General features: G+C 39.7%; 1 protein-coding gene across 2 annotated transcripts in view; it reads right to left on the bottom strand.

Moving 5' to 3' along the window:
- gbf1 (golgi brefeldin A resistant guanine nucleotide exchange factor 1) overlaps window positions 1-18,736 on the bottom strand; it is a 91,992-nt gene extending 73,256 nt beyond the window's left edge. For both annotated transcript variants that reach the window (XM_042432582.1, XM_042432583.1), the window contains exons 1-3: window positions 18,436-18,736; window positions 13,990-14,093; window positions 12,074-12,140 (exon numbers count right to left, since the gene is read on the bottom strand). In XM_042432582.1, the coding sequence (XP_042288516.1) occupies window positions 12,074-12,140; window positions 13,990-14,085 (163 nt within the window). In that variant the 5' untranslated portion in view covers window positions 14,086-14,093; window positions 18,436-18,736. The remainder of the gene's footprint in view (window positions 1-12,073; window positions 12,141-13,989; window positions 14,094-18,435) is intronic.
- Window positions 18,737-25,935: the final 7,199 nt, after the last annotated feature.

Raw genomic sequence — 25,935 nt, 5'->3', positions numbered from 1 at the left:
TTTACCAATGATTTTCATTGTCATTCACTCTGCAAAATAATGTCTGTTTATGATAATGATCACCAGGGTAGTGTGAAGCCTAGTTTACAGGACTTTACCCTATATAACTGTCAGTGTGGAATTACAGGGCTCTGTCAAAGGTGCAGCGGATTTAAAGACCCTATTTTAGTCCACCTTCTCACAAACACATTTTACAACCATGGTATGGCAACATAGCAGACATCAGAATGATGGCAACGCCATTAAGTAGCCATGACTTATGCACTATCCACATAATACAACTCCCTGAGAGGACTAGCTAATGTCAAACAGTTCTGTGGCATTAGCATACTTAGCCATATGTATGTTGCGGGTTGTTTTTCAGCAATGAACTGTTTTCGACATTGTCTCATGAACATAACTTACCACTCTACACTGTGCAACAAGTGTTAAGCTCTCAGCATGATCCGTGCACATGATCTCCTCTGTGGGTGTGTGCGTACTGTCCACAACAATTAATGTGTACATACTCACATAAGCCGCACTCTAGTTCATGTGAGAGTTACCATTGCTCTCCGACACCGCAGTAGGCACTGTGGACTAATCCAGTGGTTCCCAACTGATATGGTCATTTTGACTGGGTCATAAGCAACTGGATAAATGTAGCTATAAAAAACTAAATTTACTTTCAAATGCAGCGAGTTTCCAGCACCATGCTTTTATTTTGAAGTATCAGTTCCCACTTCATGGTTAGTAGCAGCGCTATAACATGCAACTTTACAGTATGGGTAGCCTATCGATGCCAGCTTTGGGAAGCATTACTTGCCTTACAAGTCTGTTGAGTGCAGTGTCTTTCAGAGATGGAAATGAAGCTCTGGCACCACAGGCTGAACCAAACTGACAGAATATATTAATCTGAACTTACACTGAACACAAAAAGAAGAAAAATAAGCCTTAATGCAGTAAAGTACTGGTCGGGCTTGTACCAGCTTAAAAGCAACTAATTATCAGCTCAGCAGCTGTTTTGCCTTGTTCTTTATATTATTTGCATGTTCTGCTGTAAAATAAATTGTTTCAGTATAAGTCTAGCAGTGTAAAAAAGTTTTACTAGTTTAGGCTAGTAGTTTAAAACTTGGTTTAAATAAGACTGAATTACTTGTAGGCTAACTGCGACTGAATGACTCTAGTTTTGTTTAAATGTTCATTTAAAGCCATAATTGCTCTCTCGCTGCAATGCTTCCTATTGTTTCTAGTTTAAGCCTAGTTGTACTTCAGTTAGCCTGTTTTAGTTTCATTTTGTGAAGAGGCAATATTAGCTCTGTCTCCTCACAACAGGAAGGTTGGTAGTTTGAATCCAGAGAATCCACATCCAACAGGTGGAATGGATTGATGGAAATATACTGAATGGGTGTTGAGTTGGTGGATAGACCAGTTGGGAACCACTGGACTAATCTACACAGAGGAAGGCTGCTGGGTAGATTTAGTTTTAGTTTAAAACTTTACAGTGGCTGTATGTTGCCAGTGTAGTGTAGTTCTTCTCATCTTTATAAACGCATAGGTTATGAGATTATCATATCATCATATCTCAAAAATATATGACAAAGTCTGTCTTGCTCTCAGGTTTACTGACAATACAGCGGGAAAACCCTTGCATTTCAAGCAAAGTTTAATGAAATTTTGTTCAGTTTGTCTCATTTTGTTTCTAATTACCACAATATTGCTAATGATTGATAAAAATGTAATTGGTTTACCCATGGTCATAACATCTTGCTTATTCTTCAAAAAGAGGAAATGACCAAAAAAAAAAAAAATGGCAAGGTATAATGCTCGCTTGCACTGGTGGCAAACAACAAAGGTCTCAAGAAATCTAAACACTGTCACTAAGCACTGTCACCATTTAAACTCAACCAGGGTGAAGCATGGTGCTGAGGCTTGTTTCGGTGTAGGAACTACAGTATGGACAAGAAATGGATCAATCAGTCTTAAACACACCATCTACTTTCTTTGGTGTTAGTCTGAGTTAGTTTGTCTAACTGCTATTTCCAAGGACACGTGACACCAAATAATCTGATAAAAATAACTACAAAATGGAGGTTCAAATCTCAAATAATCACTAACAGCTTAGTTGTAAAACAATGTAAAAAATCTAGATTAGTCAAATATGACTATAACTATGACTGTAATAGATGCAGCAGATGTTAGCTGATGTTTGCTGACTGGCAGTGTACGTCGTATGAATGTCAGTGAAAGACTGTTGTCGATACTCACCAAAAATATACAGTCATACACTGTAGGTCATGTCAACAAAATTCAGATGTCCATGAACCCTGCCTCGCATGTGGGCTAAACTTAGAGACGCAATCATTAACACATTGAAAACTTACACTTGGCACCTCCAGAAATTGTCAATACCAGCTTGTATAGTCAATCTTGAAAATGCTGTTGGGCCAATCAAAGTATCGCCACATGCCCAGCACGAGTCTGTTTTTAGAGCAGACCTCCAGTGAAGAATGGGCACTGGATTCAGAGGTGTTGAAACATCCCAAACCCTACCTTAATACCCCCTGTTTATTAATGCTCTCAGCTCAGTGTGGAGTAATTAAAGCAACACTGAACTCAAAGCCCATTAGCTCAGGGGTAAACTTAAGTGAGGTGGGTGTCGGTGTCTCGTGCTGAACTCCAATTACCACCTCATAAGAATATGCTTAACAGAACATTAAAACACAATCCAGGTTGTACAGGGGAAAACACTAAATCCAGTCACAGCTGACAACATAGATAAGGTCTAGACCTTCACTGATCCAGTCTGGACTCTGAGGGCCAAGGCTGGAAAAGAAAATGGCTGGCACTTTTTACTACTACTACTTCGGTGGAAATATCTACCTAGTACACACTAAAAGACTGATTCACTATATTCTTTGAATGTAGCGTTTGAGATCATCATTATTCTTTGGAAAATTATGGTATATTACAACTTGCATTGTATTTTTGTAGCTCTGGCCAACGGGTCCATCAGAAATGATAAGAGATCACCAAAGTAATAACTGTGATTTCAGAACATGGCTACAGGACCAAAGGGGCAACAAACAGGAGTGGTCTGACAGTTTTGCCAGATTTACAAAGGCACTTTATTTGGAGGTAAAACCGAAGGTGAGTACACCACAATGTTGTTCTAACCACTCATTGCACAGGAAAGCTGAGTATGCACAACTACAGTGAGTATGGAAGGTTAAAGTTGGACCAGGAAGTCAGGCTGCAACACCGTGAATGTATGACTGGATACAACGATCAAAGATGACGCCCATTCATTCCTATGAAAGTTGCTCAGTGGTATGTGAAGCCAGAAAAAGTTTGCCATATTTTCGCACGCTTCCTCACGCCTCCACATTTTTGGGCCCATAGAGCTGAACCAATTAGAGCATTTGCACCAGAGACTTCCGCTGGCTGAGACATCTGACTTCCAGTTGACTCCCCACTCACATGAAAGGGATCAAATAATTTAATATAATTTATATAATATATAATTTAATATAATATAGACTTTTCAAATATCACTGGACTGAGTGGATCAAACTCTGATAATAGTCATTTCATAGAGTTTGTGACACTCAGAAAAATGTTTTCACTGTATTATAGCCACTCCTTTTCCAATGACTGTGTGTGGGGTAAATGCTTTTTGGGCCAGTGTGCATCATAATTACACTGTTCACCTTTGTTTTCTCTTCGAAGTAAGTATGTCTAAGCTGGAGGTTTGTTTTTCATCCTGTATGATAGTTTGATTACTTGTGCTTGATGCCCAGTTGAACCTATTACATGTTGCCACATTTCAAGATTTCACCAGTTAACTGGGAAGTACAATATAATCACATCACAACCAATACAACTGATGGCTGTAGATATGAAAATAAATCCCATGTTGTAGTAAACTGTAGGTTTCCTTTCAGTCTCACACAGAATAATATTACCACTTTGGATGAGTCATACAAACTGGGACAATAATTTCTAAGTGAGACCACTATTAGTACTGTTAAGTGCTTTGGATAAAAGCTTTACAAATATATTAATGCAGTCCATTATGGTGAATGTGTTTCACATACACATTTCACATAATCACAATATTGACAGTGATAACAGTGATCAATTATGTTGATGCAACCTGCTTAAAGGGACAGGATAGTTTAGATGATGACAATACGCGGTAATCATTCTTTCCCAATTAAGAGCATCTCTGTATTACTAAACTCATTTGACACCATTTCTGGAGTGAATGATATACACAATTGTGTGGAAACTCCTCCATGCGTGCAGGAGGCTTTAGTGTGAATGCACAGCACATTTCTTCTGTCCAAGCTCTGGCCCAGCCTGCCCTCCTCCTCCTCTCTTTTGGGGCTCATGGGGGCTAGTTTGTTTTGCTCACATCTTGCCCACTGTTCCTGTCAGCACATCCAGATCCTCCGCGGCACCCTCGACCCTCTCTTCCCTCTAACCCTCAGCCCCCCCGTCCTCCCCACCCTGCAGACACCCGGCATGATTAATAGCCCTCTGCTGGGACTCTCCATCCACTCAGCACATTGTTGAGAGCCTCTGAAACAGGACAACAGTTGCATCCCCTCTTCACACTGGGCCTAAGCCCTGCCTGTCAGTCCCCGGTTAGGGCACTGTTAACTGGCCAGATTTACAGCTACTAACCAGCACTAGGTGGCAGCCTGTCTGGGGAGTGGGAGACACTCCGATTAATCATAGCTCTTTTGATGGGGACTTTTACAACTGGCGGGCCAAAGGCTTGCCACTGTATAACACCTGTATAATCCATGGGCCTCCCATCAGCCATCAATCACAACTGCACGCACCAATGCAGCTAGTATTTATATTCTCTGTGGTATCATGGCATTTAGTTTGTTTCATTAAACAGTAATGATGAACTAAATCAAAAAACAACATCAATAAACTCAAAATAAAAAAACAAATCTCCAATAATGGTGATGTAGATCAATGTAAACTGTTTTGAACTGTTGGTCAGACAAAACAAGACAACTGAAGATGTAACTCTGAAAAGAGCTCTGAAAAGTCAAGATGGGCATTTTCATTATTTTTGACATTTTAAATACAAAACCATATATTTAAAGGTAACTCCTCCATTAATCAGTAGGAAAACTAATCATTGGTTAAAGCCTATGACAATAAAGGCGAAAAATATAGGGTGCTAAAATGTAGTATTACATGAATACATAAGATGCAACCTTCCATATAGTTATAAATTACAGTGGCCCCCTAAAAGTTGCTTAGTCGCTACATCAGTCGATGAGCCACTGAGTCAACTCACACTTTGTCGGTCAAATTGCTGCCATTTTTAAAATCCACGTCATTACACACGGAGAAACACAGGGTGACAACATGACAGGATGCAAACTTTTCCAGATTCTTGTCTCTAAATGATCTAAATACATAACTGTGATGGAAACGGAGGACAGCGTGATGCAGAGGAGAGAAAATGTGTTTCCTTCTCCAAACTCAAGCGCCGATGTTAAATGCAGCAAAGTCGGCTAAACTCCTTTTTAAACAGACACGTACCAGTGTCTCCACCGTCCAGTCTGATCCACTCTTCAGCTGACAGGAGAGATGCTCCATGCTGCGCTTGGCTTTTAGAACTGAACTAATACCAGGACACACTTTTTATTTCTGTGACTGTGTGGAAATCTGACGTTTTCACATCACAAATGATGAGCAACTGCATTAAATCACAAGTCTTACAGGTAAAACATGAGACTTATGTAGCTGTTTAATCAGTTTAGTGCAGGGCAGGTGCACTTGATTTGACTGTAGCTGCAGTAACTGGGTGGAGATATGAATAATATTTCTAAGAGGACACTGTATTGAAGAAAGAAACAAAATGTAATAATGTTGTTTAGTATGTGGACCTATACGAACGAAATATATGTAACAAGATAAATCTAGAAAAATGTAGGTTACATGAGAATATGAGAACATGTCACCCAGGACATTTGAAGAAAAAAAAAAGCTGGCAAGCTTCACACCTTCAGCCACTTTAAAGAAATTTCGGTCTAAATTGAGGATCAAGAAGTGTGCAGGTTAATCACCATAACATTTTATTTACTGCCAACTGGAACCACTGGAGCAAAATCTGCCAAGAAATGTATATATAGAATAAAGATACCAATATTATCTTGAATGTCTTTGCACACATGAGAAATAAGAAATAAGATCAAAAATATCATCCTGTTAGTGAGTCGGACCAGGCCGCGAATATTAAGGGATTAATTTATCCAGGTGGTATACCCGCACAACATTAGCCTGAGGAAATCAGACAAACACTAATGTGAGTAACAACTCTGCCCACTCAGTTTATTGTCTTTTGACCGTGTAATAAAAATAACACTGACAGCAGGACTGAGAATCTATCTCATGATCTCATACTTAAAGCTACAGGACACCAGGGCCACGCGGCAGACATGTTAAGAATTGCCATGAGGTGGATTCTCCTTGCTCTGAATGCCTCCGTGAGTAAACATATTTGCATAAGTGGCTGAGCGACATGAATTATGGTTCCTCTTCCTCGGCATTTGCCAGCTGCCTTCTGCCGGTTCAATTGGGAGTGATATATGTGTGAAGATCAGGTGGCAGGGAAGTGGAGGGGAGGGGGAGGGGGGGGGGCAGGGGGGTATAAGGCCACAGTCAGTTCCCAAGTGCTCGGGCTGCGACCCCCGGAGGCCCGCCAGCGCCTGCCTGACCACAGCTGGGGACTGAGACGACACACACACACACACACAAGCTTGACCTTGAAATGAGACTAAGAGGGGCGGCATGTGTGCATTCCCTCTTGATGACTGACATGATGGTAAAATGTGATGAATTAGTGAGGTTGTCAGTAACGCATGGATTAGGCTTTGTGAAAACAAAAAGAGAACATTTTAAAAACAAAACTGGCGTTGTACTGGTGCCACTGAGCACCTTCGTTTTATTGCAGTAGATAAAATAAATGAATGAGTACATATTATAATAATTCTTACATGTTAGAGACTCAAAGAACGCGATTAAAAATACATAAATTTTCTCATAATTTTCCTTATTCCATGCCAAATTACCTCTGCTTTGTGCTTTGCTTATGGGAAACCCAGATAATTATTGGAAAGGTCAGCTGGAGTATAATCAAATCATCCTCCGCAATGTTCATTCTGCAAATCCACTGCCATGCACCCTGATATCTACCTCTGGTGCCGTGCTGGTGATTCGAGTCAATTAGAGGTGTGCTTGTGAATTTCGTTAGTGTTTGGATGAAAGGGAGAAAGCTGTCAGTCAAAAGGCCACTCTGGCTTTGTATCTATGGGGCTGCTAGGAGCTCTAAACCTGTATTTGTATGAATAAAAATGAAGGGATTTAGGAGCAGACTGTTTCTTCTGCAGACTTGTCAAAAACCTGACCTTCGCTGCAGCGGAGGGGGTCGATGGGAGAGGAGGGTGGAAGGAGAGAATTGAAGATTTGAGAAGCTGAGGCTCAGTGACTTCTGCATAAAAAAAGGTGTTACTGGGGAAAAAAAAAAAAATAGGTGAGCGTTAGAGGAAATAAAATGTATGTCAGAACAAATGGCTGTTCTCCACACACGCTTACTCTCTGAGGTATAGTCCTGCAACAAAATAAATCCAAATTATTCAACGAGAGATGGAGACAGATTTGTCTGTGTGATGACAATCTTATTCAGGAGAGACACCTGTCAAAGTCACGTGAGAGACAAAGACTCAATCTGCAGCTCAAAACCATGTTTCACATCTTACAACACCAAATACAATAAAGATCTTGGAGCCAATTCGTCACTATTAGTTGCTTGTTTTTAATTCCAATGTAGCGCCTGGATTAGGTGCAGCATGGCCCACATGGCTGTTCCTATCATCACTAATGCTACTGGTCCATGTGGCCAACTAATGAACTCTAATCATACCACAACGCTTACAACATCAAGGTCCAAAATGTCAAGAAATAATGTAAAAAACAATCAACCAAATGTGAACTTATGATGACAAACAACTTAGAACTGAGGCTTTAAGGAATAAGGCATATGTCTTATCATTAGTATTTTTTTGTTTTTACTCAATGTGTCAAATGTCTACATCATGAGAATCCAGATATAACAAAATCCAAAAAAGGTTATTTTACATCAAAAAGTAAAGTAGACGATAGCTTGATACTATAATTGTCTTGAGTCACGACAGTCCTGTTAACTGTGATGTAAATAGTGAAATACACACGCACCTGTAGCAGTTTGCGGGACTGCCGTGACTCCAGGCAGCTAGCTGACTATCTGTCTCGTCGTAAATCTAACAGTCGCATCTACGAAAAGGACAAACTGAAAAATACTCACTGATCTGCTCTCTCGGTTTACGTTTGTTGATGAGGCATTATGTGGTTAGGAGAGGTGAAAACATGGGAGTCAGCATAACAGTATGTGCGTTCTACAGTTCAGTTTGTCCCTGCCATGTAGCCAGGTAGCTAACACTGACTAGCCAGCTTTCTGCAGATACCAGGCTACAGGAGCAGATCGATGAATGTGCCTTGTGACTTTTCTGCTCTATCTGATCTATCTAAAACTGATTATTAAAGTGAACATGCGCTACTCAGTTCAAGCATCTACCACAGCTGTGTGGGATAACCTTTGTTTTTTCAATATGCATGACGATGAAAGCCTTGCTAGTGATGCTGATCTATCAACTGTTTTGCACATGAAGTCCTTTCCTGCAATCTGCAGCAAAAGATAAATAAACTGAAATTGTAAATTGCCTCCAAGCTTGAGAAAAAAAAAAGGGAGAAAAAAAGAGATTTTATGTTTTTTGGACCATATCACCCAGCCCTAATTCATGGTAATGTTTTCCAGCAACCCCAAAGTAAAGCACTAATAGGCCCATTTGACCGCTTCCCAGACAATGCTTAAACACTGTATCGCCGCTTATGTTGCACTGTTGCACATCTCACTAACACCCAGTATCCATCTGGAAAATGAATAAAAAGCCTTAATTTGCCATGCTGCCATGCTTATATTAAAAAACACTGGTCTTTAGGTTTAAAACCAAAGGACTTTTATAGGACAGAAACTCACATAATTTCTGCAAGCAAGTACACATTTAAAGACAGATGCTGGCCACAAAGCTGTGGAAAGCACTCAATTATATGGGTCTAATGAGGTTAGGGATGGACATTAGGTATCAGGCTCAATCCAAACCATCTCGTTTTAATCGGATGATAGGCTCCTGCTTCCTGGGTCTGATTTGCCTGGCTGACTAAGCAAGGTGGAGCTGAGGCATCTCAACACATGGTCCATTACTGACCCAGCTTCTGCAACTGTGCTTTCATTGTTCGGGAGTCCAGAGAGAACTTTACATTTTCCAGGAGTTGGAGGAAACTTTTTTCTCCTTCCTTTCAGAAAAGAGAGACAACACTTCCTTTCCCAGAACAATTTATCTCTCTGCTTGACAAGACTCCCTGCTATATTTACCCAACTAAAATTGCAGATGATATACTTCCAGCTGCACTACTCTCCAGCTCTATGGCACATGGTGCTGTCAATCACGCTGGCTAGAACAGAACAGAAACCCTCAGCCAGAGAGAGAGAGAGAGAGAGAGAGAGCAACAGAGATGGAGAGAAAGAAAGAAAGAAAATAAGAGAAGAGAGACAGAAAGGGGCTGAGAAATCTTGTGGGGACTAATTCATATTTCCTTTGCTGGTTGGCTTTTGTTGTTAGAGGGAGCGGAGATACACACTAGAGTGAATGGAATTACTGGGCTTTCATTAAGCAGACAGCTGGGCCGCTGCGAAGCCTCAGAGCAGCAGCACAACACAGCCCACCCGCAAGATTTCCTACCAAAATATTGCTGTGTTTCTGTATGAAAGACAGAGGCAGAGAGATCTAATAGGTTGTTATGCTGCTGCAAAAACATAAATTGATCAGTATGTCAAGCACAGAATTCAGCTCTACTGTGGTTATTTGATCTCCATTTTGACTCTCATCAGAGTAAGGATGAAACATTTGAGAGGCCGGGTGCACATGGGATTTGGGCTTAAGGATGCAACAAGGCCTTCAAACATCCTTGACATGGACTCATTACTTCATGCAAATGTTCAAAAAAAAGATGAAAAAAAATATTTCAGTTTTTTATTTGACTTCCATTCAAGTTGAACACAATAGCTGTGGTGAAATCAGTCTAAGTGACAGTAACAGAGGAATATAGGCTTTTGATGATTTGCAGACAGAAAAGAAAGGGTTATAGAGAGAGGAAAAGGAAAGAGGAGGGTTAACCAGAGTGGTGGATTCCTCGACCAGAAGCGCCTGTCCATCTTACAGTGGCAGAGGCATTCCCTGGAGGGAGGCAGCAACGGTGGGGGCTCAGGCTGCGCAGCTCCATGTGTTGAATCTTTCCCATTGCTTACAACTGGAGCTGTGGGGCTGTAGGAGCTGCCAGGACTCTCATTGCAAAGGCATGACAACATGCAGGATTGTCCTCAGAGCCAGCTTGATTCTCTCAGTAGGGGGGGGTGGGGGGGGGGGGGGGGGGGCTGCCAGACATCACCACTGCATCTCCACACTTAGACTCACAAATAATCAGTCACCACATGTAGTGCTAGTGTGATTAGACTAGGAGAAAAGCCTTGTTCAAACTTTAACGTGTAAGCCCTGCACAGAGATGCCAGTAAGGGTATGCACTTGTTTGGATGCCGAGAATGTGTCACTAATACACAGTGCAGACAGGAGTTCAGGCTTTAATAGTTAATAACAAACAGAATATCTATGTGCAGGTACCAAAACAACACAATGTTGATGCTCTTTTTCCTGAAAGGCTGTCCTACAATAGGCTAAGTCACATCAAACTTTTAGAACATGCCACTTAATGCCTATAGTTTTGAAGCAGCCACTGAAAACACTTGGCACATTTGTTGAAGCTTCCTGTGTACGAGGGCTGCCTCCCTAAATGTTCTTCATCTGTTGAGGAGCCCCTGGTTTGAATCTCATTTTGTCTGTAAAAGCATCAGGACTTTTTTTTCACTCTATACAGAGAGACACAGGATAACAGCATTGCAGGCTACAAAGTTTTACATACAGTCATCTGAAAATGACCTACCTGCAAACTTTACTGTGATGGAAGTAGAGAGAAGGGTGATGGAGAAGGGGGGCAGAGAGTTTTTACTCGCCCCGCTACTCACTTCCTCTACTGCGGTCCAATGTGATATTACTTTATCATTAAGAAGCATCCATTTTATTTATTTACAGTCTTTCAGGTAGGAAAACATGAGACTTTGATATGTAGGCTGTTATACTTGGCCACATGTTATAACAGGCCATTTCACATTAGTCTAAGTAAGGTATACTGATAAAAATGCATCAGTAATAATGTTGAGTATTCTTAATATTTAAAACATTCATCCAAATTGGCAAATTAGTCAACTTTAAATACTCTAATTCAACCCTTTTCATGTAGGGAGACACTTGCACTGTACATAACATTTGCCTCCACATAACATTTAACTTCATTGTCTTCTCATAATAAGGACAATTTTACAGAAGATCGACCAACAGCATTACCGGGACACCTTGGGACTTTTTAAAATGATCAAATGGAGAAAATCTCTTACGCCGTAAGATGTTGAGAAATAATATTGACAAGTGTGAAAGGCCAAGATGTTTCTCAGTGGAAATCTACTGAGCACACCTGATTAAATATCACCTTACTGTTGAGACAAAAAAGGGGACAATGCGAGTATACTCAAATTCACAGTCCTAATTCCCTGAGGTTTATTCAAGTAATGTATTAACACAACAAAAATTGGAGGACAAGAAAAAAAACTTAGTGAAGGGTAGCTTCCATTGTGCGATCTTTCCTGAACATTGGCAGAATCGGACGTGAAGTTTTTCTGCAGATTTGGGGTGTTTTCACTCCTAACCTGCTTTGTGCAATTCAGACAAACTCTGGTGAATTGTTTGGTTTGTTTATGGTGATATGACAGTTGTAAGTCAAACATCTTGACCTGAACTGTTACTGATACCATCACCTTCCGCCCAACCTACAGTATACCACCACAGCACACACATACCTTTTATGCTGTTGAGTATTTCCTTGAGGTGGCCAAAGCTGTTCAGTAGTGGGTCTTGTTCTTCATCCTGGGTAGAGCAAAAAACATGATCAGAAATCATGGAAGCATAGGAGAATTTGCTATTTAGGGTGTTCAGGATGCTCAATCAGGGTGTATTCAGTTAAATGTGTGCTACGAAATCAACTTTTTCTTGTAATAAGTACAGTACTTAGTATCTTCTGGACAAAAACAGTAATGAGCGATTTAGCAAATGTATATATCTATCTAAATGTATCTTTTATGTATCTACAGTATATCTATGTATAGGCCTGTCACGATAATTACATTATAGACTTATCATATGATATATGGACATGACCTTGATCATTTTTGCTGACTCTGATATTGCCCATTGTGTTTCCATGCGTGGTTTTTTACATGAGATTGCCACCAGGTGTGTAGCGAGTGTACGGTCAAGACAGAGCGAGAGACAGAGAGAGAGCGGGTGTGTGACAGTGACACTGGTGCTGGCGACCGGAGCGGCAGCAGAGTATGAAGTTAGCAGTATAGCGGAGAACATAGTGGTGCAGTGTGTGTACAGTCTAGGGTATTTGTCAGTGAATAAACGCTACAACTCCTCAAGACCCAAGCCAAGTTCCTGTGTCTTCCTTGCCATCTGCTGATTAAAGTGAAGGGGGTTAGCCAAGAAGTTAGCGACAATGGGTTAGCGTACCCTGACCAGGCTCACTTAAGGTGGTCAGACCTTTAAGGTGGACCTCAGGTGGATCTCAGCCGTTCCTAAACAGAGAACGGAGAAATGTCTGGCTGCTGAGTCTCTCTCAAGTTTTGCTGCTGTGTTGGTCATAAAGTTGTTTTTGTTTTCTTTTTTAAGACCAACAGAAACAGACTTATGTCCTATGAACTATTTAACTCATAAAATCCCGTTTTTGTGAGCATCACACTCGCCTCAATAAATAAAAACAGCTCCTGACATTTCTAGAAACCCAAAACTCTCCCAAAACTCTTCACTCCCACTAGTGAACACATGCTGGGGGTGTGTAGGTTATGTTTGTAGGCTGCAGGTATGGTGTAAGTGAATAAAGTGAAGCTAGGGAGCACCTCCCAAATAGGTAAGTATCGTGTTTAAACCAATGTTACCATGTTAACTGCAACTATGGCATAAAATGGTCTTAAAATGCCAATAATATCGTTTATCGCAATTATTTCTGGGACAATATATCATCCAACAAAAGTAGTTATGGTGACAGGCCTCTTTGCATCCAAAGAAGTGCCCAACATGTTGACACTTGAGAGACATGACACTGTGTTTGTTATCCTGCTGTTTATGAAATCAGTCCCTGATTAGATGGTTGAAATGAAGCCTGGACTGAGAACCTCTGTGTGAGAGTCATGATTTTATATCCAACTATTCTAGAAGATACAATTACCTGTTATTAACAACGGAGGCCAGAGACCTGCTTGTGACCAAAACTCTCAAGTTTCAAAAGTAAGATAAATAAATCAGCCACTATTGTGGACATTATATAAAAATATGATCATTCCCATCAGAAAATCACAGTGACTTCTCATTCAGGATGTTGCTGGGGATGTAGTTTGCCCAATTTACCTGCAAGTTAAGGCTTACCCTATATACACTAGAGGTCAGATCTTAATGTGTCCAAAACTTTGGACATTTTCCTTCTGCAATGATGATAATGCAAAAGGTGTTAGAGCTGATCCACTCACCAATGCAATGGGACCCCAAATGATTAGACTGAATTGATTAGATTGGCCCTACTTGGGTCAGGTTTCGGATACCAGAAATTGAGTTGACCAGTGTGGAGCTCTATGAAAAACCTCAGTTTTTTTTTACATCTTTACTAAATCTAACCTTAATGCAGTTCCAATAAAAAATATAGTTGTTCTTTTTAACTTGCCAGTGGAGTGTGGGTGTTCCATCTGGAGTTCCTCTTGATAGCCCCGACAACAGTACCAATTTCACCCTGGACGATGTAGATATTCTTGTCCACCATGCTGCTTTCTGACAGAAAAAGGAAAGAAGAGATGGTTGATTTTGGCAGCGACACAATCTATAGCTGGGCAATAATTCAACATTATCACTACTAGTCCCTTTACATAACTGTACTGTAACTCTAATATCATGATTCAAAGTAGTCACATCTAACTGAATGATAATAAGAGACATCATTACAATTTGCCTTCCCAAAAAGTAGAAAACACTTTAAAGTATTGGACTCAAAGGGAAAAACATGAGATCAATCTGTTAGCATGTGATTTTGAATCCTTTCATTATTATCAGGCCTTTGTGGATAATGTTGCAAATCAACAAGCAGGACTGCTTAATGCCACTTTCAGATTAACAGGATTTTGGGAATGATATAATGAAGTACCTTGATTGGTGAGGTATTAAGGATGGAAGTATGCAGCCAGTGTGTGAGTGGAGCTATAGTAATTACTAGTCAATTAATTGATTAGTCGATGGTCATGAAATTAATAACAACTGTTTTGATAATCGATTAATCATTTCAGTCATTTTTTATGAAAAATTGCCAGTTGCAGCTTCTCAAATGAAGCTTTTCTGTGTCATATATGACAGTAAACTGAATATCTTGGACTGTTGATCGGGCAAAACAAGACATGTGAATGCATCTCTTTGAGTTGTGGGGAATTATAAGAGTCATTTTTTCACAATTATCTGACATTTAATAGACCAAACAATTAATTGGTTCATTGATAAAAATAATCAGTTGATTAATTGATCATGAAAATAATTTAGTTGCAGCCTTATATGTAAGTACATACAGTAACAAATGCACCACAGACCACATAACCATCAATAAAAAACTGTGATACTGCTTGTTGGACTGTTTTGTCCCTAATAAATTCATGTATGTAGGTACATGCAGGAATTTTTAGTGATGGATAAACAATCTTTTGACTAAATAAATCCAATAAACAAATCTGATATTCTGCAAAAAGTATCTGAAAATTGAGTAGCCAAGCTTAAAGTCAAACTAAGAGCTCTCAGCCTCAAATGAATAGAATCTACGAAGCGGACAGAAAATTTCCATGTCCACCTAGACAATGCCTGAAACCAATATGGATAACCAAACAGAATCAAAATGGCATGGTGTTCATATTTGAGAAGCACGGGATATCAAAATTGTTGGATTAACCTTTTTTCTTGTGCCATGGAAGCCATGTGAGATAATACGCTTACTTTACAGGGAGATACAGTATATGAGTATAGAGATTGGGTGGCTGAGGCCACGTTCTTTTAAATTCATGGTAAGCAGCCTATTCAAAACACTAAGAGGATGAAGTTATGATAGGGGAAGGCTAAGATGTTGAGACAGAATGATAGCCGGCCATATCACGGCTGATAAGACTGTCATATATCATTGATGTTGAGTGTCTGTTGATACAAAGTCCTCATCTAATGATTTCCAACATCATAGAGCTGAACAGTGCACACAGCAGGTATTCAGTTTAGGTAAAAAATGTTTGACAGCTCAATAACTATGCATTAAGACATAACTGCCTACATCACAGCTTTACTTCAGTGGATTCTGATTGAAACATCATTAACTACAATCTGTAACAGACATTGTTCATGTGACATTCAAACAAAGCAATAATGCTTCAGTGTATCCCCTAGGTTGACTGTTTTGGCCTGGCGGGGGGGAGGGTGCACTGAGCAAAAGTCAGGAGACTCAGCAGCCACATATTTCTCTGTTCTCTATTCTCTGTTAGCATCGTCAGGTTAGACTAGTTTCTCAGGCAACGACACAAACATTAACTCACGTTTCGGAACAGCGCTGCACAGAGGCTCCCAAACGCTATTGATTTCTGAATGAATGGATATTTGCCGTTATTTTTGGCAGTAATAAAATATTTTTTTGGCCTGGCGGGGGTTCTTGTTGCACTATGCTGCACTATTACAGGGGAAACACTGAATGCTTGCAGTCATTTCATTTGGCCCACAAGAACAAACCCAGTGTAACTGACCACTGTCTCACTAGGCTACTTTGTTGAGCAACAACAAGTGAATTGGTGCTACAGGTTGTTCTGTGGGATGGTAGACTATTGTGTTGTCTAGCTGGATACAAAACCAGTCCCTGCTTACTACCACTTCAGTATGAAGTGTATAAGAGGGTGTCAACAAATAGGTCAACTTTGGGACACACTTGCATCTCTCCTTTAAAGCAAGGAAACATCCGTCACCATGGATACTTACACCTTACGCTATCAGCTGTTTGATTGATATCGTGTGCTGTTTACTTGTAAAATGCATAACGTCCCTAAAATAATCAACATGTGCTATAAAATCAATGACTCAGTATGAATGTAGTTGGGGCAAAGTGAGGGAAATCAATTTTTATGATGTTCCTTCATTCTCCGTCATCCGCACTTGTGGTTAGATAATGATACTGTGCACATCCACTCAACACTATCTGGATTGGGAGTTTATAGGTGAAAGGTTGAAGGGGCCAGAACCCAAGACTCAGGAGCAGACAGTAGTCAGGAGGATTCATTTCATGAAGCACAGCCATCTCAGCATGATGTTTAGTTTGTTTGACGAGAATTTAGAATACTAGAGGCCAGTTCTCACAATTTGGGACCAGATGAGCAGACCTACAGGTTTACACCTTCCACTGATTCTTTTGGTGATTTAAATATTCTGTCAATATAAACCTCTTAAATGAGGTGTAAGTGGGGCACAGTTTTAATCCGTACTCCATAGTCTTAACACTTCAAAGAGCGCTAAATGTCATTTAACGCTAGATTTATACTTTATGCAAGAGGTTAAAAGCAGTGGACACCTGTGGATAGCACCACCACAACACTAGACAGATAACCCAAAATTACAAAGTTGTCTCAGGTCTATCTGTACACTAAGCTCTTCTAAATGAATGCCTTCACCCTATAAGCAGAATTTGTCATTTTAAAAAATTTCTACTCTTAATATTAAATTCCATGTTCACATGTCCTCTGAGATCACTGTAGTGCCTTAAAGGACAGGTTCACAATTTTTCAAGTGTGTCTTAAAACAGCAGTCAGGTGTCCATATGACCAATGAAAGAGGTTTTCATTGCTGTAATCATTCCTCCTGTTCATACTGGATATTAAAGATCTCCTTCACATGTGCTTTCAATGTAAGTGATGGAAAAATCCACAGTGTGTCCACACAGTCATTTAAAAGTTGATGTGAAGATTATATAAAGCTTCAGCAGTCTGAGTTAGTCATATCAAGTAGATATCTGCTGCATCTTTTTAGCATCAAATTCCCTCTTTGTGTTTCCTCAGACAGCGTTTCCCTGTTGAGCTGCGGTGGAAGAATAGTAACAAAAAGAGGGACTGTGACGCTAAAAAGACTACTTCAACTTGATTTGACTCATTTGGACGCTGAAGCTTCATATTAGCTTCAGATAAAGTCTTAAATACATTTTTGCACAGAAGGAGGACTGTGGATTTTGTCCCCCATCACTTACATTGTAAGTTACATGGAACAAAACATTATGTGGGGACTATCTGATGGTCAGTATGAACGATTACAGCAAGAAAAACATGTTTCAATGTTCATTTGGGCTCCTGACTGTTGTTTTAAGACAGACTTGGAAAACTGTGAACCCATCCTTTAAGTTTGGATGACGTGTTGGCATGATAGGAGCTGTCCTAGTGATGCTAAAAAAGTCAGGCTCGCAATAAAGTGTATCAATCACTGTATGTAACTGAGAGGACTCAGACTTCCCCCCTTACTTTTAGACATCACTGACAGCAACCAGCTGTCACGATACTACAACATCTCTGCATGTAGCTTCACAGAAATACACTAACAGCAAACTAAACCCAAGACTCGAACAAAGTCAAACGTGAATCCAATATAGTCATAGTGAAATCCCCAAAACACAAGAGGTATACGTGAAACATAACACAGTAATACACAAAAGGCAAGTGACAGAAGCCAGCAGGTCGACTGTCAGGTGAGATAGGAAGGTGCTGGCTGATTAGATTAGTTGAGTCAGTAACATCTACTCAGGCTAACAGGCTAGCCACCCACCGCAATAAGAGGCTGATAGGCAGATGACAGCCCTCTGGGACAAACAAACACACAACGAAAAGACACATGAATACAGTTTAGTTCATATATATCAATATAATGAAGTGTCTACAGATTGGTTTCATTAACTAACTTAACAGACTGATTACATGTCCAGAAGCCTGAGAGCTAACCACCTAGCTCAATTAGCTAGCGTGAACTGGCTAATGTGTCCTCACTGTTTGTCCTTTCAGACAACACGTTATTTATATGTCATTGAGTCTTTAAAGCAAAACCACCTGTCGACAAATGCACATATTACCTGTTTATGGCTTCTATTTCAAAGATGGAGTCAAGCTGTAACGTTAGTTAATGCTAGCTAGCCTAGCTCGGCAAGCTAGCAGGCTAGCCGGCCAACAGTGACTGAAGAAGACCGAAGTTCAATTCACTGCGACAAACAGACAAATTAACATTAGCGGACATTCCACTGCGTCAGAACGTGATATTTCCAAACAGCGCGTATTCATTCACTCGCCATAAAGCGCTGCATAAGTGAATAAAGTGAAGCTTCCTGCAGCTGTCAGTCTCTCAGTAAACACACTGACGTGGAAAAGCTGTGCACTACCAACCTAACTTGATGATAGAGTTTTGACTGACAGGCTTCTAAACTAATCACTTTAAACGTTATTTAAAGCTTTAAAGTACGAGTAGATATCGGACAATTAAAGTCTTAGTTGTAGTAGTGCTTGTGCTTGTTTTTCCCATTCATAGTTAATAACAGGAATTCACAAATAAGAAAATATCACATGTGTTACAATGAGATGAGGGCGGGACAAAAGCAGCAGGAGTGCAGTAAGGGTTGGTTGAGAAGTTGAAACGAAGGTTGGTTGATGACGAAAGCATCGTCTGCGTCTCCACTGACACGATTTACTGCTGATATCTCCCCTAACTTTTTATTATTTTGGAGAAATGTAATGTTTGGATTCACAGAATATTACAGGAATCTTTGTTTGCAGTTCTATTTGATTAATTTGCTCACTATTTTGACCAAATTTTCTATTCACAAATCCAAATTCTTAAGCAAAAAGTCAAACTTTTCATAGATGATTGTCCATATCAAACAATACATTTCTTCAATATCTGAATGTACAAAAAAACTGTTAAAACTTATAACCACTGTAAGCTTTACAACTTATTTATTTAACTTTTTATTTATGTATTTATTTATTATTACAACCTGATGTGGATCTTTATTTCTTGTCAGATATGAATAATGACATTCTCAGTTTACTATCAGAGGGTCTCAGCAGAAGATTTCTACAGTATTGGCACTGATACCATTTGTAGGGATCAATGATGGAAGACCTTTGTGCTTTTGACCAATCACAGGTTCCCAAAGTAAGGTCCAGAGGGTTTAGTGCTGCAATAAATTGGCATTTCATTTCATTTTACTCTAACTCACCAGGCATACACATGCCTACACATATGTGATATAAAAGCTAAATTATAGCCTATTTTATATAAAATATAGGATGCATGTATGCTCTATGGGGGCTGTGGGAGAAAAGAGGGATCTGTTGTCTAAGTCTGTGCCATAATGGTGAGAACTGTGGAGACAAATGTAAGGGCCCACAGCTTGAGTGCTCATAAAGGGCGCCATAAAATTTATTACATTTAAGAGTATTGTTTGTTGTATGCAGGAGGCTGATGAATATGTCAACATTGTACATTTCATTCAACCTCCACAGTTACATAATTTTAATCAATTTATTGCACGTCACATTTATATATTTCATAAACTTAATTTCTTTGTCAACAGCACAGTCTATATTTCTTCTGTACACTCAGTTTTTATGTCTCATTTCACAACTGTTATTATTCCATTCTCTAAATAGATTTAATTTTATTATTTTTGTTTATTTCATCATTTATTATTATCTTACTTTTGTTCTATTTTCATTCTTTATTCTTCTATGTTGCATTTGTGGGAGCAAACACCAAGACACATACTTGCACACTACTTGGCTAATATGACAGATTCCAATTCTGATTGTGATTCTGAATACAATTAAATTTAGAACCATCTCTACACAGATTACTATCAAAAAATTTAAAAAAAAAAATTGTGATTTGGTAGCATAACCATACAATATTAGATTCTGAATCATGTTTGGGTTGGAGCCACCCCACAAATCATTTAACAAACATTAACCTTGCCACCACATGATCATACTACATCTACACTGTAGTTGGTGAAAAAAATTACCTCACTATATCAAATGACCCTTAAATTTAAAATAATTATTATTTGACTATGATACCGGAGGGAAACATGAACACATCCCCTGCTGTGTTGAGAGGGGGACTTCACCCATTCTTCTACTGGCCCTTTTGCTGTGCAGCATGGAGAAGATAGCAGAGGATTTTCCTATCTTCCATGGATTGCATGGCTGGGATGAGTTGCTAGCAACATATGGATGGCTCCAGGCTCATGTCTAATGGTTGGTCAGGCTTCATTACTCTTGTCACAAAGACATTTGACCGGTTGGTCATCTCTAACGTCTTGTTCCCAAATAAACCATAACTCCATTATAACATGTATCATGTAAATACAGGTGACAGACCAAGGAGCTAGAGATAGATGGTACCAGTGCACATCCAGTGAATGGATATAGAGGTTGGTTGGTCATACAAATACCAGGATATTCACCTCACCAGCAAACAGGACTAGAGAGTCCAGAAAAACCTTGACAAACTGGACCACCCGATTGTATTCCTTCAAAAGCAAGTGCAATTTTTGCATTTAATTTTGGTTGTAACTTCCTCATCTCCTCACTTTATTTGTCATTATTTGTGCCTAAACATATTTTGTAATTACCATTTATGTGGTGTATATAGTACCTTTTATTTTTGTTTTTCATGCATCATGTTCAATATGTTAAATGCTTATAATGTGTATAGTATTACAGGTTTTTCAAGGTTACTTACTGTATATATACTATGCATCTGTTCTCCTGCTTTTGCTGCTGTCACACTTCAGTTTTTCTGCATGAGATTGTATGGTTTCAGGTTGTCAGATTTGGGAGCAATTTATGGGCGAGTTAACTGAATATATTCAACAATTTCATATTGTGTAAGTGTGTGGATCAAGTATGTAAGCCATTTAATGTCCAGCCTGTATCAAAGGATTTTAGGTAATGTGCCAATCAAATATTAATGAATCAAAAATAAATCACAAAACACAATGTATGGTATAACTAAATAGAAAACTCTGTGTGTGTGTGTGTGTGTGTGTGTGTGTGTGTGTGTGTGTGTGTGTGTGTGTGTGTATGTGTGTGTGTGTGTGTGTGTGTGTGTGTGTGTGTATTTGCTTTATATTGGGTGGGGGCATGAGGGAGGGGTACAAAGCTTGCACAGATACAGTTCTACAATCTGTTATCTCTCTGTGCAATCAGAACACCTACACTCAAAGTATTTCTCTGTGTTTAAAGCATGTCGAATCAACTTGTGTCAGACCTCTGTTTGCTCTTTGCAAAGTGTTTGATCACCTGTGGGATTTGTAATTTCAACATTTCATCTGCAAACATACGCACGTCATTTTCTGCAGTAGCAGATACGTCTGTGCCACCGAGGCAATAACAACACTTTTCTTTGTAATGTTCTCAAAAGCAGTATTGACAGGTTGATTTATCATTGCTTTTAAAAACCAGCTTTAGCCATTAAAGGGGATGCTTTACATGTAAATCCACATTCATTCATTAACCTTCAAAGAAGCAGCATCTTTCTAAGAATTCATCTTTAATAACCATGATGTTGTGTTGCATATCCTCAGTTGATCTACCATATCCCTATCCTATCCTGGTTCAGCTGCACATGAAACAGCTGGATTTTGCTTGATTACATTTCCTTCATCCAAACTGAAAATATTTATGTAAGTGTCTTGGACACGAGTCTGTTCGTCATTAATTACGGGCACAAGAATGAGAACAGGGAGATTCCTTTCATTTTGACCATCTCATTTACCCAAAATACTTATCCTCGAGGAAGAACTCCAAAATTACACATTTTCCTGGCTCCAGTTGAGGGTTTCATGCTCAAGGAAGTGATGCCTTGGTCATATTGCCACTTTGCTTTGCCATGTATGGTGTAAATTTATAATCTGTCATGGTGTCTGGTGAGAAGACAAAGAATCACCAGTTTGGCTTTAAGAAACATACAAACATAAGCCCAAACAAAGTAATGTGCTTTGTGTTGCAAAACAGTTGTGTCACGTTTGGCGAGTATGATCTTGTTTGAAAGATGTGCAAGTTGTAAATGGAGGCTTGTTTATCATGGCTTTTTCTAACATTTTGGGAGATATTTTTGTGCAATGCTTCAGCATTTCAGCCCGAGGGCATGCTTATAGTGATGAAAATATGTGCCAGACAAGGAATGATACATTTCTATCACTAATTTCAGATTTTGAATTTTTTTATTTTATTTATTCAGTTAGGGGTACTATCAAGTTGTATTATGGGAAGCAGGGTCCACCAGTCTCTGCAACACATTTCTCCATGACAAGATACAGAGTGGTGACAAATGAAATGAAGTGTCTTAGTAAAGTATTGTTCCATTACTAGCCTTCAGAACAGCTTCAGTGTTCCTTGTCTTAGACTCTCCAAATGTGCAGAACTCTATTGAAGGGTTGAACTCCATTCTTCCAAAAGATATTCCCTCACTCGGTGTTTTGATGATGGTGGTGTTGAACCAACTTTTACACCTTTACATGAAAAATAATGACATAGTGGGTTGCCTCCCATTTGTTAGACCTTCACTGTCCTCATCTGCATACATAGTTCAGTATCGCCCAACTACAGAATGCTGAAAAGCAGTTTATCAGCGCTGGCATGCAGCGTCCTTTTCACACGGCAGGTGTTACAGAAAAACAAATACACCTGCATTTGAGTTTTGGTCACTTTCATACCTAACTGGCTGTGGCAGTCAGTTTAGCAAGCCTCAGAGATCTGGCATCACCAGCAAAGGTCAGTGAAAGATGACAAATGTTGTCGTTGTGTACACCAACATCATATCTCAAAGCCCACAGCTGTGTTAAGAATGTGTTAACACTCTTCAAATAAGTGTGATTCATAGCTTTCTTTCTATCAGTGTAAGTGCAAGATGATTAGCTACTCTCTCCCTACATCCCAAACCTCCACTGTCCATAAAATATAAGTCCCAGATGAATTTTGTTTTACATGGGAAATATGCCACATTTAACATTTAGCAAACATTACCACTGTAATGGCAGGTGTAAAACATTTAAATTTTTACTTATATGTGAACTTTCCTTATCTGAAGTAACAGGAAAGAAAAGAGCCTACAGCGTGAGGCAGCACAGTGGTTGAGCTAAAGGGTAACATCAGTATGCTAACCAATGACATCATACAGTATCTTCTAAACATGCTGATGTTTAGCAAGTATTATATTTACCATTTTCACCTGCTTGTTGGCATGCTAACTTTTGCTCATCGGCTCCAAACACAAAGTACAATTAAGGCTGATGGGAATTTCTTGAGTTTTGCAGGTATTTGATTATTGACCAAACTATGTGACACATTAAAATTTTGACCTGATGATGGTGGTAGATGAAAAGTTAAGGCTTCACCAAAGTTACTACAACTCCTCCTGAGGTGAATATGGATGTCTGTACCACATTTTATGGCGATCCATCCAAAAGTTGTTGAGACATTTCACAAAACAACCCTCAAATGTAAACCTCATGGTGCCCTACCAAATTTTGTGCCTGTCCATCTAATAAACTCCTTCGTAGGAGTCTTGGGTTCCAATATTTAATTCCAATTGTCATATAGCTTCAGTGAATAGTGGGAACAAGTTAATATAGATTAAAAATTATATTGTCAGACAGTTTGAAATAAGATGATTTTTTTCAACTTTAAAGGTTCATAAGGGGAAATATAAGGCGATAATAAAGGGATGAAGTGATCAGCCTTTGAGATTTTCTGGATTCCGGCATGACGGTATGACACACATCATACTCTAAAGATCAGACAACATCTGATCAGCGAAGCCTCACAGATGGATGGATGGATGGATGGAAAAGCCAGGGTCAATACATAAGACCCCTCTAATGTTTGGGTTTGGGTCAATGTAATATCTGCAGAAATATAAAGATAAAATGTGTCAAAGTCAAAATGTAACTATGACTGACTGATTCATTTTGAGAATGAATGGATGTGTAGTCATGTATTCTTCCACTTATTGTCAATTTCACAACTTTTAAATTTGTAAGGAATTTGGAACATTTAACCTTTGAATGTCAATAAACTATGTGGTCAAAATGGATGATTGATCATATGTGGGGGTGACGGGTGATAAATCCCCTTCATTGTAAGAATGTACAGTGTAGCCACTTCTTCATCTGCTTAGGTCATTCCTTCTCAGGAGGCTCTGAAATAATGCAACAAGAAGGCCCTCTTTTTGTGTGTGTGTGTGTGTGTGAGTTTGGGGGGTGGGGGGCAAACTTTAATTGGCCTTGTAATATATGTGTATTTTATGTATTTTATGTGTATGTATTATATTTTGGATTTGACACTTGAAACACATTCCCAAATAGGTTTTATTAAAGTTTTGCCTCCCTACAGATGTGAGACTCATTGTAGCATCTTTTAGCCCCCACTATGAACATGGCGGCCAAATCAGCTGAACAAGTCTGGCACACGGCAGCCCCCCATCAGAGCATTCATGGGCGATCTCACCATCATGGCAGCAACATCAGATGGATATTGCAAGGTCAAGGATGAGTTTCAAACCCACCAAATCAAATTCCATGATGCTAAAGAAGGGGAAAGTGGTGGACCAAGTGGTGCCAGTTAAGAGTTTGGGGAACAAGCCTTGATTCCAGCCTAAAAGATTCTGCTGCCACTCAGAGGACCAAATAAGATCTTGAGGGCTGACTCACCAAGGTGGACAAGTCAGATCTGCCCGGTAGATTCAAGGCCTAAGCAGCGTAGCACTGTACGGAAGCAGTAACATCTTGCAGCTTCCTTTCATCGGCCTCATTTAAGAGTTCATGGTAGCACGAACGAGAAGAAGAAGAAGAAGCTCTTCAGTACAGAGACTCCAGGGACCCAAAGGTCCCAATAGCTGGAATAGAGGTACAAATGGACAGGAAATAGAGACCTGACAAAGCGATGGGGGATGCAGAGTCCCGCCTAATGCAGAAGGCGCTAGTGGGGTAACAGGACGAGCCAGCCTAGGCCTCTTCTCTAAGACCCTGACTGACAAGGCCCTGGGCAAGACATAGCCCACACCATCTTCTTTGTGAGTGTCAAAATTGGTAATGAGTATGCATTTATGTGCTAAAACATTGTGCCTGAATGTCAAAAAGTCTAAATTCATTTGAAGGAACTTTGGTTCTTACTTCTTCTCATGTTCTATTTTTGCTTAAAGTGAATTTTTGCCTGTTTCACTTCAGAGTTAAAGAAAATACAACATTACAGTAATGAAACAAAACAATAAAATGATGACCTATGAGCTACCATGTAGTGCAATCCTAACTGGCAACAGTGCAGGTAAATAAAAAGCTGCTCTGTGGAGGCTGCAGGGAGAAAGAGATGGAGAGAATGTTTGCAGACATAGAGCCAATGTGAGAGGGGTGGTGGTGGTGGTGGGGGTGAGGGGGGGGTGGGGGGGTACAATGCGTGTGTGCCTCGTGTGTGCACGCGCGAGAGAGAGAGAGAGAAAGAGAGAGAGAGAGAGAGAGAGCGAGAGAGAGAGAGAGAGAGAGAGAGAGAGAGAGAGAGAGTAGGGGGCCGTCCTTTCT

This window comes from Thunnus maccoyii, chromosome 14 (assembly GCF_910596095.1).
Source record: "Thunnus maccoyii chromosome 14, fThuMac1.1, whole genome shotgun sequence".
Taxonomy (NCBI): Eukaryota; Metazoa; Chordata; class Actinopteri; order Scombriformes; family Scombridae; genus Thunnus; species Thunnus maccoyii.
This window is presented reverse-complemented; position numbering and strand designations above follow the sequence as displayed.